General features: G+C 32.4%; 1 protein-coding gene across 1 annotated transcript; it reads left to right on the top strand.

Annotated features, from left to right (window-relative positions):
- The first annotated feature begins 8,088 nt into the window (after nucleotides 1–8,088).
- On the top strand, nucleotides 8,089–8,550 carry LOC104104395 (uncharacterized). The gene has a single exon (XM_009612466.2). It carries the CDS (start codon nucleotides 8,089–8,091, stop codon nucleotides 8,548–8,550), a length of 462 nt encoding a protein of 153 aa, XP_009610761.2.
- The last annotated feature ends 8,578 nt before the right edge of the window (nucleotides 8,551–17,128 follow it).

Consider the following 17,128-nt stretch of genomic DNA (forward strand, 5'->3'; position numbering starts at 1 on the left):
TTTGGGTCCATGCTTAGTTTGTGAGTGGTTATTTTTGGTGAGATCCCTGTCATATCAAGATGGGACCAAGCAAAACAATCTATGTTAACTATGAAGTTTGCTGGGAAGTGTGTGTACCACTATCACTGATTAGTGTCTCCTGCTGTAGAACCACCTGCATCCATTGAAGATGCAGCGCCCCTGGCAAAAGGGACGTTAGTACATATGGAATAGTACTAGTATGAATGACAAAACACCCTCTCAATAGAATAATAATTAATACAAACAAGAATAATCATAATATCAATGGAAACCTTAAACAACATCAAACCTTAAATTAGGATAAGACAGTGTTCAAATTAATTTCCTAATTACTGTTACAGTTACAGTTCTCTTAACTTTTCTAATTACTGTTTTGTTGATTCAAGAAGTCCATGAATATTATAAGTAGCTTCATTAGTGTGTAGCTAGTTTAATGACTTTGATGCCATCTAATAGTTATTTTATCATTGCAGTGTACTTAAATTATTTAAGATGTCCAAGAGCATAAGTAATCATATGATATGTACTGTCATAAACAAAATGAATATAATGACACATACCTTTGTAAAATATGACTCGACTTTAGATTTGGTTCTGTCGGAGTCATCGGGGATTATAAAAGATCGGGGAACCCCGTAATCATCATCTTCGTAAGTCTTTTGCTTATCTAATTGGATTGTGACCATAATCAGTAATTGCTATTTGGCCTCTGGGTCGGCGCTAGAATTCGGTTCCTTTGGTGTTGTGAGCGTTGATATCGGAACCACTTCTTCAATGGCAAACATCTCTTTTGTGGCCGGTTGTTCCCCATAGATTGTCTTGATCCCCCCCGGGACTGGAAATTTTAGTAGTTGGTGAAGAGTTAAGGGTACTTCCCTCATGTGGTGGATCTACGGCCTCCCGAGAAGGGCGTTGTACCTCATGTCCGCTTCGATTACATAAAACTTGGCCTCTCATATTATTCCGATGGTATTGACCGGTAACGTTATCTCTCCCTCGGTGGTTTCACATGCCATGTTGAACTCGTTTAGGACTCAAACTGCTGGCACGATCCTGTATTGTAGACCGAGTTATTCTACGACCTTCGACCGAATAATGTTGGCCGAGCTACCTGGATCAATTAACACACGTTTAATTCTAGTTTTATTTACGAGTATAGATATTACCAATGCATCGTTGTGAGGTTGTATGATCCCTTTTGCATCACCGTCGATGAAGGATAAGACTCCTTCCGGTATGTAGTCTTGAGTTTGTTTCTCCCTGGTGATGGAGATTCTGGTGCGTTTCAACATTGGCTCATGTGGGATATCGACTCCACCGATGATCATATTAATTACGTGTTGAGGTTTGGTATCTTCTTGTTCCATTTGTTGGTTAGAATCCATGTTCTTGAAATGATTCTTGGCCCGGTCGCTCAACAACTCTCGAAGGTGCCCGTTGTTGAATAGTCGGGATACTTCTTCTCTCAGTTGTCGACAATCTTCCATTCTATGACCGTGAGTTCCATGATATTTGCATACTTGGTTGGGATCTCTTTAAGCTGGATCGGATTGCAGAGGTCAAGGCCATTTGGTATCCTTGATTCGCCCGATGGATAATACGATGACAAATGCGTCGATATTAAAGTTGTACTCTGATAGCCTCGACGCTTCTTTAGGCTCGGTAGGCCTGTCAAAACTGTTTTTGGTCATTAGCCCCTGGTTGTTTCAACCTTGATCATTTCTTCTTTCGTTTCTTATGGGGTTCCGCCCGGACATACTATTCTACCACTCTCCATTATAGGGCCGATATCAATCCCTGTTTGATCCCGGTTCACGATCGATGTCCCTCTTGGATCTATTGAGAGTCCTGGCGGAATATATAGACTCCGAAGGTGCCCCGAGTTGATCATCACTCTAATTTTCGATTGATATTGATTGTGTACATCGGCCCAGGTAACGGCAGGGTATTCTATTATGTTTTGCTTTAATTGTTGCGAAGCCACCGAGCTTTGAATATTGAGTCCCTGAGTGAAATCCTGAACAACCCAATCATCAGCAACTGGCGGCAGATCCATTCGTTCCATTTGAAAACGGGACACAAACTCCCTGAGCATATCGTTCTCCATATGTTTGACTTTGAAAAGGTCCAATTTCCTGCTTTCGACCTTGATGGCACCGGCATGTGCTTTTACCAAAGATTTTGCAAGCAAAGCAAATGAGTCAATAGAATTAGGAGGTAAGTTATGATACCATATCATGGCTCCCTTCGACAGGGTCTCCCCAAATGTTTTCAACAAAACAGACTCGATTTAGTCGTCTTCAATGTCATTTCCTTTGATGGCACATGTATAAGAGATCGCATGCTCATTTGGATCGATCGTTCCATTGTACATAGGTATTTCGGGCATAAGAAATTTCTTGGGGATCGGTTTTGGGGCCGCGCTTGGAGGAAAAGGTTTTTGCACGAACTTCCTGGAATCCAGTCCCTTCAATATCGGGGGTGCTCCTAGGATTTGATTTACCCTGGAATTATATGTTTTGACATTTTTATCGTTCGCTTCAATCTTCTTTTCCCCTAATTTCTACTCGCTTTGTCACCTCCTCTAGCATTTTTATAATTTCGGGATTAGTCCCTGACTCTCGTTCATTCGATCTTATCACGGCCGGTTCCGTTCTGTGAGTGACTTCTTGGGGCGGATCGTGTTCAACCCTTCTCGGTGCTTGGGTTTGGTTCTGCAACTGAGCTATCGCCACTTGTTGAGCTTGCAGCATTTCGAAGATCATGCGTATGCTGATCCCGTCTTCTTCAATGTTTTGTGTCGATCGGGCTCCACCACAGACGCTATTTTGAGGGTGGGTAGACAAGTTTGCTTCGATGGCCACATGCGAATTTACATCAATCGGATCCGCGGTCCAAATTCAATGACATCAGCGGGTGGCCCAGTGTTACCGGGCGACATGCTGTTATTCTCACCTTGATGACCGGACTCGTTGTCGATATGTAGAGGTGCTAATTGAGAGTTTGTCATTTTTAGCCTGAAATCAAAGACACTTCAAAGAACAAGTATAAAACAGTGTGTGTTATGGAGATTTGTATTAAATAACCACTATTATCCTTAGCCCCATGGTAGGCACCAAACTGTTTACCCCCCAAAATCGGATAACAATTGAATTTATACACAGTTTTAAGGATATGTGATCTAATTTAATACAAGGTGAGAAATCAGATTTAATATGGAAGAATAAGTAGAAATATAAATGCAAACCATGCAGTTTGAACAACTTAAGCCTCTCGAAGTTAACTTCCTTTAAATTTAGATGTGATATTATTGAAGCTAGAATAATATGAACAAAACTGGAAAAAAATAGTATCTTGTTCTTTGAAGTATGTTATCCCCTTTCTCTGAGTTACCGAGTCCCCTCTATATATTTAGGGAGATAAAGCTTTTAAGACATTATTTTATATGATATTATGTAGACCGTTAGCTCCCTTTTTGACTTAATCTCGTGATTTTCGCCATAATGATTGGTTAATTGCGAGAATCACGGATCCTTGTTGGATGAGTTGGCAAAGCTCTTCTTCGAGGCCGTTAGAAGCAGGATCGGTCGTGCCTTCGGCAAACTCGAGGGCAAATTTGATGGTCTTGTCGAACGTTGAACCTCGATATCGAGCTCGATTTCATCTGTAACTTCGATCTCTTACAGATGTGCCGAGCCTGGTCTATTGTTCCAGATGCTCGATCAAGCATCGAACTCGGTTCTACCCATATACAGATGTCATAAGAAAGAGTTGGAGGGAATTATAAATCAAGGGGCTTCAGCAACATCTAAAGAATTTATAGTTATGTAGATAGAATAGTTATATGGAAATTAAGTTTCTTTCCACTTGAGCAGTTCCGCAATAATACTTATGTGTTCTCTTGAATTTGCTTTTCTTTCTTCTTTTTTTTAATAAGCAGGACTACAGAAAACTAAACGTTAAGTATTAAGATTTAAGGTTAAATAGATTGAAAGCATAAAGCATTTTTACACTATTAGTGCCATGTAATTTGTGATACTTATTAAGTTATTTTTATAGGCCAACTTTTCCTGCTGGTGTAAAAACCGGTATGCAAACAGTACACACAACTAAGTATTATTAATCTCCCTCAAATACCTCATCTTGCAACTCATCTGTTTCGCACATAACCAATTACCACTGTGCCATCCGCATATCATAAAGCATTAATCATTATTAACATAGTCCCCTGATTTTCCTCAAGCACTCAGTTGTTATGAAAATCTTCAAATATTCTGGAGAAAATATCATCCCTACTTCAGTCTGAACTTATGACTGTGTTGCATTTCTCTGTTGCTAATTTTTCTTTCATGTGATCAAGTAATATTGCATGAAATTGTATCTTATAGCATGCACAAGATTTCCAGGACACAGGGAACAAAAATGAGGAAGATGAGGTTGTTATTCCCGCCAATATTGCTGTATTTATAAATAATAATTCTGTAAAATATAAGTTAGCGTATTGAAACAGTAATTAATTCGAGCCCACTGAATTCACAGTGTTTCCTTAAGGAATTTAATCCCCTCCTAGTACCCAAGGTAATGGATTATTTCCTCTCAGGATAGAACGAATCGTACACTGGTGTAGCGGTACTTCAAACCTCAGTGTTTCAGCGAACACAAAGTTCGGTAGCAAATCACACTTACAATTGCTTTGTTTGAAGTTAAAACAATGCAGAACGAAGGAGTAGAAACTCAGAAAATCGTATAAAAATGCTGAGAGGAAGGAGTGCAATGTATAGCCAAATCTGTTAAGCGATTTCAGGATTTCAGTTTGTGTGTTGAGTGTCTTTCTTCAACATCTGCTTCACATATATATAGCAGCCAGTGTTGAAGAAGACCAAACGTCCACCCTCCATGGTGGAGCAAGCATTAGCTTATTTATGGAGCAAGCACATTCATGGTGGGAAGAGCATTAGGCGGCTGCCAAATGGTCAATACACGGATTGGAAAATATCCGTTATAAATGGTCAATCCGAAGCCGAAGCCGAGCGAGCGACGACGACGACGGCGCGAGGCTTTCTTTCTTCTTAACTCTTTAAGAGCTACAAGAAGAGCAATTATATATATACCCACCAAAAATCTTTTCCTCTTCCAATATGGGACAATGTCTCATTGTCAAGAGGGGAAACTTAAAATTTTACTCAAAATTTCATTTTCCCTCCATTTTCCATTCACCCTCATTTTAAGACTATTTCATCTTAAAAACAAAAAACTCAACAGAGGTGGCAAAACATGAAGATAATATCATAGTTTTCGGGATATTATCAATGCTATGCAAAGTGACCTGATTGTATAAGCATTGATTACAGTGTCATAGAACTTAAACTCTTTTTTTAAAACCAAGAAATTCCCTGATGGTCAGCTAGCGCAAGGTTTGAAGCTCACATGGTTCTGGTTATAGGTTTGCGCTCTACCCTTCCCCACTTATAAGATGAACACTTAAAATTTGCATTCGGCGTTTAAATCAAACCATACTAGTTATCATGGTTAATAAGTTATACATTAGGAGGAGAATGTGTATTAATTGATTATGATGTAGTGATAGGAGTTATATGCAAAGACATGTATCATGTATTTATTGAATTGGTATAAATACCGCATACGAATAAATTTTTACAATGTGCATTGCATGCGTCTGATAAATAAGTGCTCCATAAGGGGAGGGTTTTAGACCCTACAGAAAAAAGGCGTCAACGTTCTTTTTGTTGTTTTACAACTTCTTTTGTCTTTTATAAAGAAACTAAAAGGAAATAAAAGTTTGGAAGGAAGTGAGAGGCAAAACCTTACCCTATTTTTTTCTTCTTCATGAAACCCTATTCCTACAAAGTGCGTTACCAGATATCAGAATCAGATTTTGTGAATATTATTCATAAATGTCACTCTAGGACTCGTCCTGTTGGAACAAAGTTCTCTCTACACGGCGGGGGAGTTTTTACACTTTTGAGCAAAAGGAGGAATATGGTAAAGTCTCCCTTCTTCAAACTGAGAGATCTGATGCACTCTATGACCTTGCTCCTGTATATCCTTAATTATTCGGATTGCGCTAATGGTTTATTTTACTTTTGGATACCAATATTTGTGCAACCTGCTGCAATTTAATTTCAATCCCGGTACAAGAGAAGTGAGATTTCTTCCCTACCTAAATGGAGTTTTCTCTGGGTGTAACTAACTATTCGTTAGGTTTTGAACCAGAAGAAAAGAAGTACAAAGTTCTTTTGCAATCGCATGTTCAAAAGGAGCATAGAAGATACTGGCTAGGAGTAGACAAATCATGGTGAGAGACAAGCATTTCCTGATATTAAGTATATATATATGCCCTGAGTTTGCATTAGTGGAGTTATCTATCGGCTTGTTTATCATTATCATGAACTTGCTATAGCTGGATTTAATGTTAAATCTAAAAAAAATCAAAATTATTGCATTGTGGAACATCACGTTCTCACTGGTTGCATGATAACAAGTTGACAGAGGTGAAGGGCAAAATAGCAATCACGAATTATGAAAAATGAAAAAGTCCATATATATATATCCACTTGTGGATTTTAGAAGAATGAGAAAAAGGATGGAAAGAAGAATGGGAGTGTCATATATCATCCTTTCCTTCAAATAGGAACAACATACAATCTGGAATCATATCATTTTGCACGTCCCATGATGAAGAGATTATATTCATTGTGAAATTAGGATCATGTAATTTATGTTTATATTATGATATTAGAAGAAAGAGTTGGAGAAAATCAGAAAGGGGTTTCCTAATTCCAATTATACATTATAGGCGTTCATAGTTATGTAGAAAAATTAGTCTTGTAGAAAGTTTAATTTCTTTCCATTTGAGAAATTTTGTGGTACTCGTTAAATTGAAAGACCTTGCACTTAGATAATAAGCCTATGAGTTTTAAGCATAAGTGTTAAAGTCTATATAGTAAAATTGGTTTTTTAATGTGCAGTTTGGGGTTTGATTAGTCCAGACAAGTCTATATAGTAAAATTGGTTAGCCGCTGTAAATATTTTTACCAAGTAACCAAATGTGTTAAAAGAAATGTTGGTAAAAGAGTCCACTCATATAAGAGGTGCTCCTAAGACCCACTAGGATAAATTAGTAAATTACTGTTAACTAGTTGATCCTATATAAGTACAATATACGGTGTACAATTAAAATATACGAAAGACAATATATATCTATGTGATCTCTTCTCTTTTGCATACAAGCTTGGGTTAATTAGGATGTTGTTCAGGACATTGCTCCAATACATCGTAACAATCACCGTCAACTAATTAAGTTATTCTTAGAAATTATGTGCAATATAATTACTTTGATAGATCTAAGACTAATTATACCAATATATTTTCCCACCTTTCAGCTCTATCCTTAATTTACGTATAACCATCCAAGTGTTGAGGATGTTTAAAGCAACATATTTTATGTTAGCAATTTGACACATTCTACATTCAATATTAACCTTGCAAGCAGGTCACATGCCCATATATGCATTCATCTCCAATCATCTCAAACTCCTTAATTTCTTCTAAACTTTTTATCCCCTTCCTCTTCATCTGAAAAAGCTCGATCTTCCCGGCCTTTTTCCAAAAAATAACATCAACTCGAATATAAAGAATTCAACTACACCAAATATATTAGGTATTGAAACGATTCCGAGGTTCTCCATTATCAGAAAGCTTCAACTTTCTCACGTGTGTGCAAGCTTGCTAATAATTTCTGCAATCACTCTGTAATTTATTAAATCAGTTTATACTTCGCCGGAAAGAACCTAGTCGACTAATTCAAGAGACTACGGGCAAAGCCCGCTAATTGCTTCGGAGCATGCTATTGCATAAAGCGGAAAGGTACAACAGAATTTAAAGCCACACCAAATAGAGAAAAGGAGGATTAGATATTTTGTTGGGATTTGGTGAACTAGCTGGTCGCTCCTCTAGTTAAAGTATCGGGCTCTTTTTTCGTTGCCTAGGTTACACTTTAATTGATTGCTTGACTAGAAAAGTTACCATTTCTCTTTGTCCATGTCAATGGAGAATGAGAATGAGAAAGAGAGCTCATCATTTAGGAGTATTACTAGACACAGAAGATCATCAAGTGTTTCATGTTTTTTCTCGAGCAACTATAATAGTACTTCAGATCATATTTCTCGTGACTCCTCATCAACATCTTCTACACATGAGGTGCCAAAATTAAAGAAATCTCCTAATCAATCGTGGATTCGTTCGAAAAATCATCATGATCATTTTCCAGATCAGATAAAAGGGAAATGTAAGAATATTATGAATCGATTTGGTCGACATCGTCGCCATTCCTCTGCAGATTTTAGCTACGATCAACTCAGTTATGCCAAGAATTTTGAGGACAATAATGAAACAAGTTTTGATGATACTGAGGACTTTCCTCCGAGGAATTTTACAGCTAGATTGCCATCATCTCCTCCTAATTATTCCAAATTGAAAATTCCAACCAACGTAACAAAACATGAATGAGTACGTTATGTTGCTATTTTTATAAGGGCAATATATATATATATATATATATATATATATATATATATATATATATATATATACACGCAAATGTCTACACCCGCAATCAGAGAGGGGTGTATGGGTTCAAGTAAATTTATTACTTTCGGCTCAATATGTCATAGCCACGAGTAAATTAGCGACAATGGCTGAGGTACATAGAAGAATTTAAAGAAGGCAATGGAACTCATCACGCTCGTCACGAGAAATCTATTTGGTTGAATAATGGTTAGAAATTAAAGGTGTTTTGTTACACAACAAATATCATGTGAAGTATGTTACTGTAATGATGACATGTATAAAATAATTAGATAAAAATTATATACTCTTATGATTTACTGTAAATCTAATTTCTTGATATTTTTTACCATTCACTTTCACTTTTAAAACTCTCTTTGTTTCCTTCGATCTTCATGATTTGATTTTATCTATATCTATTTATATGAAGCTTCAAAATCTTATGCGCAAAATATCTGAATTTAAGATACATTTTTTTTTTTGGCAAATTCTTATAGTAAGGCTCTAGACCTCTTTAAATGTTGATTATACAATTTACGGTGTTAGAAGGGGTAGTACTTATATTGATCACACAAAAAATTACAACATCTTTAAATGTTGAATGGTCTTCTTATATAGTACTAAATGACACTCATAAGTTTATAGTTGTTTATTCTAACTCGTCAACATAGCAATGACCTTCTCTCAGTTAATTTATTAATCATACAACTAACTCCATTTAGCCTGAGGGTAAAATATAAATTTACCATAAGAAAAATCCTTACCAACCCTTTGTATATGCACATATTATCCTCTGTTTCTTTTTCGTCTATTACGAATTCACTTTCTATTGTTTTTGTCTCTAAACTTCAAACAAATCTTTCTCCCTCAATATAATGAACATTTCATTTTCGAAAGGTCCATCATTTAATTGAGGGTGAAATATTTGTACTTTAGATGTCACCAGTTCTTGACTGACACGTCTAGGAGCTAAAAAGTGAGACAAAACTAACAAGAAAATTTTAATTTCCTGTCTCACTCAACTCATTCCCCATCGTTCTTCTTTATCATATGTAATTTCCATACATACTTTAGTTAACATGCATCTCCTTTATATATCCAACCATCTAATGTTAATATTTTTGCTTTGAAAAAGTCATATACATTTCTAAAGTAATGAGTTCTTCTTTAGTTGACCACTTTCTAATCCGATTTTAAAATCTTCCTATAACTGCCCTGACTTTAATCTAGCTAGATTTCGTGTCCAACAACTCCGCTTAAGCTGTTTAGAAATTTTACTAGGCTTTGGATAATATTTGGTTGAATTCAAAATTTAGGAACTACTATGAAAAAGAGTATTTGAATATAGAATTTTATGTTTAGACGTTGAATTGCACTTAGAAAAATAAGTCGAATGTTTGTGATTAGAAACTATTATTACTTCTTTTGAAATTACTCTTCAAATGAATATTTTAAATATTAAAGTTAACTATTTATAATGGTGGAATGATGAAAAAAGAAGACGGATAGAATGTATCATATTCAAACTTTTTTTTTAATAATAGTATGTATTAGCGTTGTATCACCAACGATTAATCCAAATTTGTGCAGAGTCTATTAAAAGGGAAACGCTCCTTATCAACTAGGAATTTCTTAATTCTTCGAGCTTGACCTCTGATTAAAGACGAAGAGATTCATCCATCCTAGTATACCCTTCGATGGATATCCTATTCAAGTGGGCAACATAAAACCTCTGTGTCTGTCCAATTTTTTCCATTTCTTCACCTAGGATTTATACCAGGAATATTTTGACCCAGCGACGTAATAAACTCAGAGTTTTCTATACAATGATAACTCAAAATTCTTACTTTTTCAAACGAACAAAGCAACACACTTTGATCAAGTCATTCGCTATTATATTAACTGAAATATTCTTTTTCTTGGTAGAAAATCTTACATCCTTTGAATTGAATTAAATGGATTTCTTCAGTAGTTCTGTTAATGTATTGGTATGGACGATCATCTCTCACTGTAAGAAACATTTCTGTTATATTTCTAATAAAACACATTGAAGAGCCATATAACCTGATAATCGTGGACCAACCTTTAATTTAGATATATATATCTATACTATATTAAAAGTACGAAGGCCCTTAGCAAAATGTCGTTCGCCTTTTTTACCCTTTAAAAATAAATTTTACGCCAGACAAAATAGTCATTTAATTATTTTTCTAATATTTAGGAGTTGTAAATCAACTTGCATTTTATTTCCCTAATATATAGGAGTTCCAAATCAACTGCAATATTGCATATTAAATATTCCTTGTTTGAACTTCTGTGATGAGGCCTAACGTGTGAAATACGCATGAAAAACTAAACAAAATTTTTCCTTTTTTGAGAAAAGGAAAGCTTAAGGCTTATAATTGGTAAAAAAAACAAAAGCTCAGACAATTAATATTCTTTAATTACAATTAGTGTAAAAATAGTTAAGTAAAATTATAATTATAAATAATATTTTATAACAATATATTTATATATGTTTTATTAGGATACTAAGCATGAAAACCTAACCAAAGCTAACGATATAACACTAGAGAAGTAAATGAATTTGAGTGGACTTCATTTTCTAATTTCTCATATTATTCAATGAGAATACAACCTACTTTTGAAATTCTAATTGCAATTAAGTTCTATCTTTCTAAATATTATTTTTGTATAATATTTGAAAAGTTCTGACCAATAATAAGACAAATTACTAAAAAGGTATTTACGAATTATAAAAGACAAAGAGAGAGAGAGAGAGAGAGAAAAAAAAAATGGTAGATAGTTCTATCAAAACAAAAATTCAAAAGTGAAATATTGGATTAGTTTTTGACTTCAACAATGCAAAATTTTTATTGGATAAAACTATAATTACAGTTAAATATTTAAACTATGAATGAGCTAATATATTGAAGAATTTGAATGAATAAAGAACAAACTATTTTTTAATGCTAAGAATAATAATTAAATCTTTGAATTACTAATTAGCAAAAGAATTCAATTTAATTATTTTTAATTTCATCATATAAGTAAATTAGTTTTCAGGTTAACAAAAATCTTAGAATATATAAATTATCTCCATAGAAAGAGCATTAGTGATGAAAAAATGAACCAAAATTAGTTGAAATTAGTATTAAGAATCAAATTAGTAAAAATACTAAAATAACGAGGATGAAATAATGGAAGACAAAATATATTATAAATAAGTTGTCACGAATTATTGTTATTATTATTATTATTATTGTTATTATTATTATTATTATTATTATTATTTATTCCAAAAAAGGCAACTCCTATAGTTTTTATATATTAGGTTAATAGTTGTAAAATATTAACTCAACATCAGTTATTTTTAGACTTCACATTGTCACTTATTATTATTTTTCTATGAGCTATAAACCAACCCCATCATTCCTAAAGACCAAAAGATTCAATTTTTAAATTATTTGATTTATCTTTGTTAATAAAAGTATTTTCTATTATTTGTTTATTTTCAATATTAGGCTATAGAAATAATAATAATTTTCATAAGATACTTCTATAGAATTCCTCAAATCACAATAAGGTATATGAGGACTTATATTGGCAAAATTTCTTCCTTACTGAGCTAATAAAATAGGATCATTCGTCATCATTTTCAAGAACTTGCAATTTTTATTTAATTTTAATTTTATAAGTCAAATATTATTTAATAATATTTATATTAATTTTTAAAATTATGTATTCAACGATCTGGGTACACGCGCAAAGCGTGTACCCTAAAACTAGTACTATATTAAAGGTACGAAGGCCCTTAATAAAATATTATTTGCCTTTTTTACCCTTTAAAATAAATATTATATTGGTCAAAATTGTAATTTAAATTATTTTCCTAATATCTAGGACAATAAAATCAACTAAAAGTTTGATTATTATATCTTTACTTATGGAACTAAGTAATAAATTCTAATATTTAGGTTAAAATTAATTAAAACCTTACCACAACTTTTTAGATATTGAAAATAACGTGATGGATAGGTGGTGGAAGATATCTATTTTTTAACTTTTTTTCTTCTTACAATTAATATTCTTTTTGGTAAGTAAAAGAATTTTATTTGCAAGAGGCTTGCAATTCACTTGAAAACTTATCTACTTTTTTATTGAATTAGCTAAATTGGATAAATATTTTTTATAAACTTAAATTGTTTTTCTTAATTTTTAATTTATAACTCAAAATATATTTTTAATAATATTTAAGTGATATTCAAAATTTTGAGCTCATTAATTCTAAGTACAAATGTATTCTAAATGAATTATCATTAATTATTTTTTATTTTAAAATATTTATTCTAAATGAGTTGTCCTTCATTATTATTCTTTTTTGAATTTATTCCGACGAAGGACAACACCCTATATTCTTCATATTTTAAGTTATTTATCGCAAAATATTAACTCAACATTAGTCAAATTTTAAAATTTTACATTTTCATTATTAATATTTAGGAGGTACAAGGCCAATCTATTCATTATCAAATTAAAAGACCAAAATATTCAATCTAAGAATCGTGCAAAAATAAATTTTGTATTTTGTTTTAGTATTATCACAGAAATAACAATAATTTTCATAAGATATTTCCACATAAATCCTTCACAATAAGGCATTTGAAAACTTCAATTGGACATGATTCCATCATCTATTTTAGCTAGCCAAATACAAAAAAATCTATTATTTTCAAAAAAAAATCTTTAACTTTTATTTTATAATTTTATATAAATAACTAATAATATTTACATAATTTTCAAAAATATTTATATTCATTAATATGGGTACACGCGTAAAACGCGTACACTAAGACTAGTGACTTTAAAAGTCCCAAGCACCGTTTATCTGAAGTATTATTTGGTTGACCTGCTTATTATGCAAGGACTCACAATACAACAATTATTATTATTTCGAAAAATAACTAATATACGGGTGTCGGGACATGATGAGAACGACAAGCTAAGCTATAGCTGACTTCTGGTATGAAGAAGCGTCACGTATAAAAAAAAAATAGTATGTGTGTATTTATGCGGGAATTCCTTATTTTAAATTAAAGGTTCTTTTTTGTCCGTAGATGATTCTATTCGCGTATTCTTATTTCATGTTATATCGTAGATAGCAATGGTATATGGAGAGTATAGTTATATTGTTTAGCTGAACCCTATGTTTTTTAGACGAAGCATAAAAAGTATGCAAAAGTTTGTAAAATTTTATGTTGAGATTATTTGGTTATTATAAGGTGCTGCAGACGACCCCTATGATGGTTCGTAGTATCTATGTTTTTCCTAGGGTGCAAACAGCCTTGCATTCGGAATAAACAACAATGCAATATTCTTAAATTGCGCATTATTAGATTCTTCAAAGTAATAAGTAGCAAATCATCATATATTACATAAGTCAATGTTATTTGAGCAACAAACACGGATTATGGTGGGATGGATAGAATCATCCACTCTTAATCGAAGGTATGTGGTTTAAGCCTTGGGTATAAAAAAATCTATTAGAGAGTGCTTTCCCATTAAATGGGCCTTACACGATCACGGATTCGGATATAGTCAGGTTTCAATATGTATACCAGACACCGGTGAATAAATCCAACCAATTTTATTTTTAGAAAAATGACATTATATAGTCGTTATATATATTTATTTATTTATTTATTTATTTTTATTTTTATTTCTATATGTTATATACAAAAAAAATATACAAATTTTATCAATACTCTTACGCCTGTTAAATATCAATAGTTTCGGCCGCGGACTAAAAATGTTTGTTCGCCCAAAAATAATGTTGCGCAGAAACCAAACATTCCATTAATGCTCATAATTGCATCTTCATCTAGCAAATCCATAAGCCATATTTTATGTTGGTGTGAATTGTGAAGGGTATGACCGGAATACGTTATCCCAAAAAGAATTATTAATTCCTTACTGAAATTATCTTCCATTTACATTGAATTGACGGAAAATATTTTATTTTAAAAGTATTTTTTAATCAAAAAGAGAGAACAATTCTCATAGTCCGTACTCCGCGTCACTTATTTTAAGCTACGCTGCAACAATATTATTGTCAACCTTAGATACTCAAATAATTATTCTCCAGCCTGCATATCCTCTGTACTATATATAATAGTACCGTATATTACTTATTTTGTACTCAATTAAATGCTAAAAGTTTATCCTACAAAACTTGTAAAATAAAATTGATATGAACAGAATTTTCGTCACTTTCAATGGGACCTAGGAATTAGGATACTTACAGCCCTTAAAATAGAATTATTATATAGTGCTTTAAAAGGAGAACTCATCTTTGTTAGGTGCGTTTGATGTCGTTTTCTTTGATATCCTTGTGATTGGTCTATGAAAAGTTATACTCCATCTAAAGCGACACAATATTAGTATAAAGTTTTCATTTTTTTGCTTCTTATCCTCGCAAGTTTATGAATTTTACAGATCTTGTATTTATTACTTCTAAATATTTTCTACTTCTTCCTTCTCATATTATGTGTCGCGTTTCTTTTTTACACACCCTTTAAGAAATATTAATTAAAAAAGGGATTAGACTATTCTATTCTTATTTATGACATAAGATATAATCTCTCTTCATTAAATATTTATTCTATTTATGTGTTATCTCCATCTTCAAAAATAATTATTACTAAGGGTAAAAAAGAAAAAAAATAATCAGTTTTGTCTTGAACTTCTAAAATGACAAATAACTTGAGACAACTATTTTTAATAACCACGATTATTAATATGAGACAGGGGAGTAGTAAGTACTTCCTCGGTACTTAGCTTTTTTCTTGGTTCAAAAAAGTGTCTACTTATCAAATCAAGAGAGAATTAACCTTTTTTTCTTCTTCGGATTTGCTCTTATTAAAGTGGGCATTTGGACATAAGAATTGTAAAATTCTAAAATAGGGGGAAAAAAAATTTCAAGTAAAAATGGTATTTGAAATTTAGAGTTGTGTTTGGACATGAATATAATTTTGGATTGTTTTTGAAGTTTTGTGAGTAATTTGAGTGAAAATTTTGACATACAGTTTTTTGGAGTTTTTCAAATTACCGAAAATTTTCAAAATGCATCTTCAAATGAAAATTGGAAATTTTATGAAGAAATGCTAATTTCGAAAAAAGTGAATTTTTTTTAGAAAAAGGAAAAAATTTCTTATGTCCAAACGAAGTGTTAAGTGACCAAATCTCAATATATTTAATTAGGGACAGTTTAGTCAAATTACCTGTTTTTATTTAGGAGTTAGTAGTATTTTCTCAAGAGGCATATTCCTAATACAAATGGCTAAGTGGAGGGAATATTTTGTTTTGCATTTACGTCCACTAAATTCTAATATATTAAATGAGGTCAAATGTACTTTCATTTCTTTTTTCGAAAATAACTACTTCCTCTCCATTCACTTTTACTTGACACGTTTTAACTTTTCATGCCCCTTAAGAAATAATAAATGAAGTGTATAATTTATCATGATACCCATATTAATTGATGTATATTTTATTGGATTTGAGAAAATGATTTGAAATGAGTAATAAATACGGTGGGTATAAGAGGAAAAAAAATTATCTTCTCTTAGTATGCGTAAAGTGACAAATAAAAATAAAAATTTAATTTTAGTATATATATCAAATAAAAGTGAACGGAGGAACTATCATAAATAAGTGCATGTTACACACTTTAAACTTTAAAAGCGACCTAATCTTCTTGTCTAACGTCTGTGCCACATCTAATACCAAAATTTTCAAGTTTCGAGAAAATACTATCATAAATTTTTCTTCTTACAAAGTGTTATATATCCGTTTTGGTATTCAAATAATTTGGATTTCACGCTGAAAATTTCCACTTTAGAGCTAAACATCATGTACTAAAATGTCACTTTTTTCTCGACACACAAATTCAGAACTTCTAATTAAAAATAAAAAGTACTTACCATACCCGTTACAACCTTTAAGAGGTCGTTTTGGTATGATTAATAAGAATAGTGCTTAATAAAATGTATTAATAATGTTGGTATTAGTTATGTTGGGATTAATTATGCTATTATCAGTATTTTAAAAAGTATTTTTGGGGCGAGCTTGGGGCGAGGCGCACCAAAAATGCCCCGAGGTGATGGTGTGGGGCGAAAGTCTTAAGAGGCGTATGCCCAACAATTCGGGGCGTACGCCCGGCGTTTGAGGTGCATTTTTGTAGTGAGGCATAAGCTCAAAGATTTTTTCAAATTAAAATAAAATTTGTTGAATAAGTCCTTCATATAATACCCAAATTCTCAAAAGTCAGCTTGTAATTACTCAAAAAAATTAAAAATGAACTGAAATGTATTAAATTTAAAAGTCAAGACCTTATTTATTTATTGAAGCCCTAATTTATGGTCTTTCCCAATTCTTTATTTTATCCGCTAGTCTGCTAATATCTCCCAAAAGTAACAAATATTTTTTTTTTTTTTACAAATACAAATAGAACTTCATTCTC

The sequence above is a fragment of the Nicotiana tomentosiformis genome, chromosome 11 (assembly GCF_000390325.3).
Source record: "Nicotiana tomentosiformis chromosome 11, ASM39032v3, whole genome shotgun sequence".
In the NCBI taxonomy this organism is placed as follows: Eukaryota; Viridiplantae; Streptophyta; class Magnoliopsida; order Solanales; family Solanaceae; genus Nicotiana; species Nicotiana tomentosiformis.

Coding starts and splice junctions, on each gene's coding strand:
- LOC104104395 (XM_009612466.2), top strand. CDS start 8,089: ATGGAGAATGAGAATGAGAAAGAGAGCTCATCATTTAGGAGTATTACT.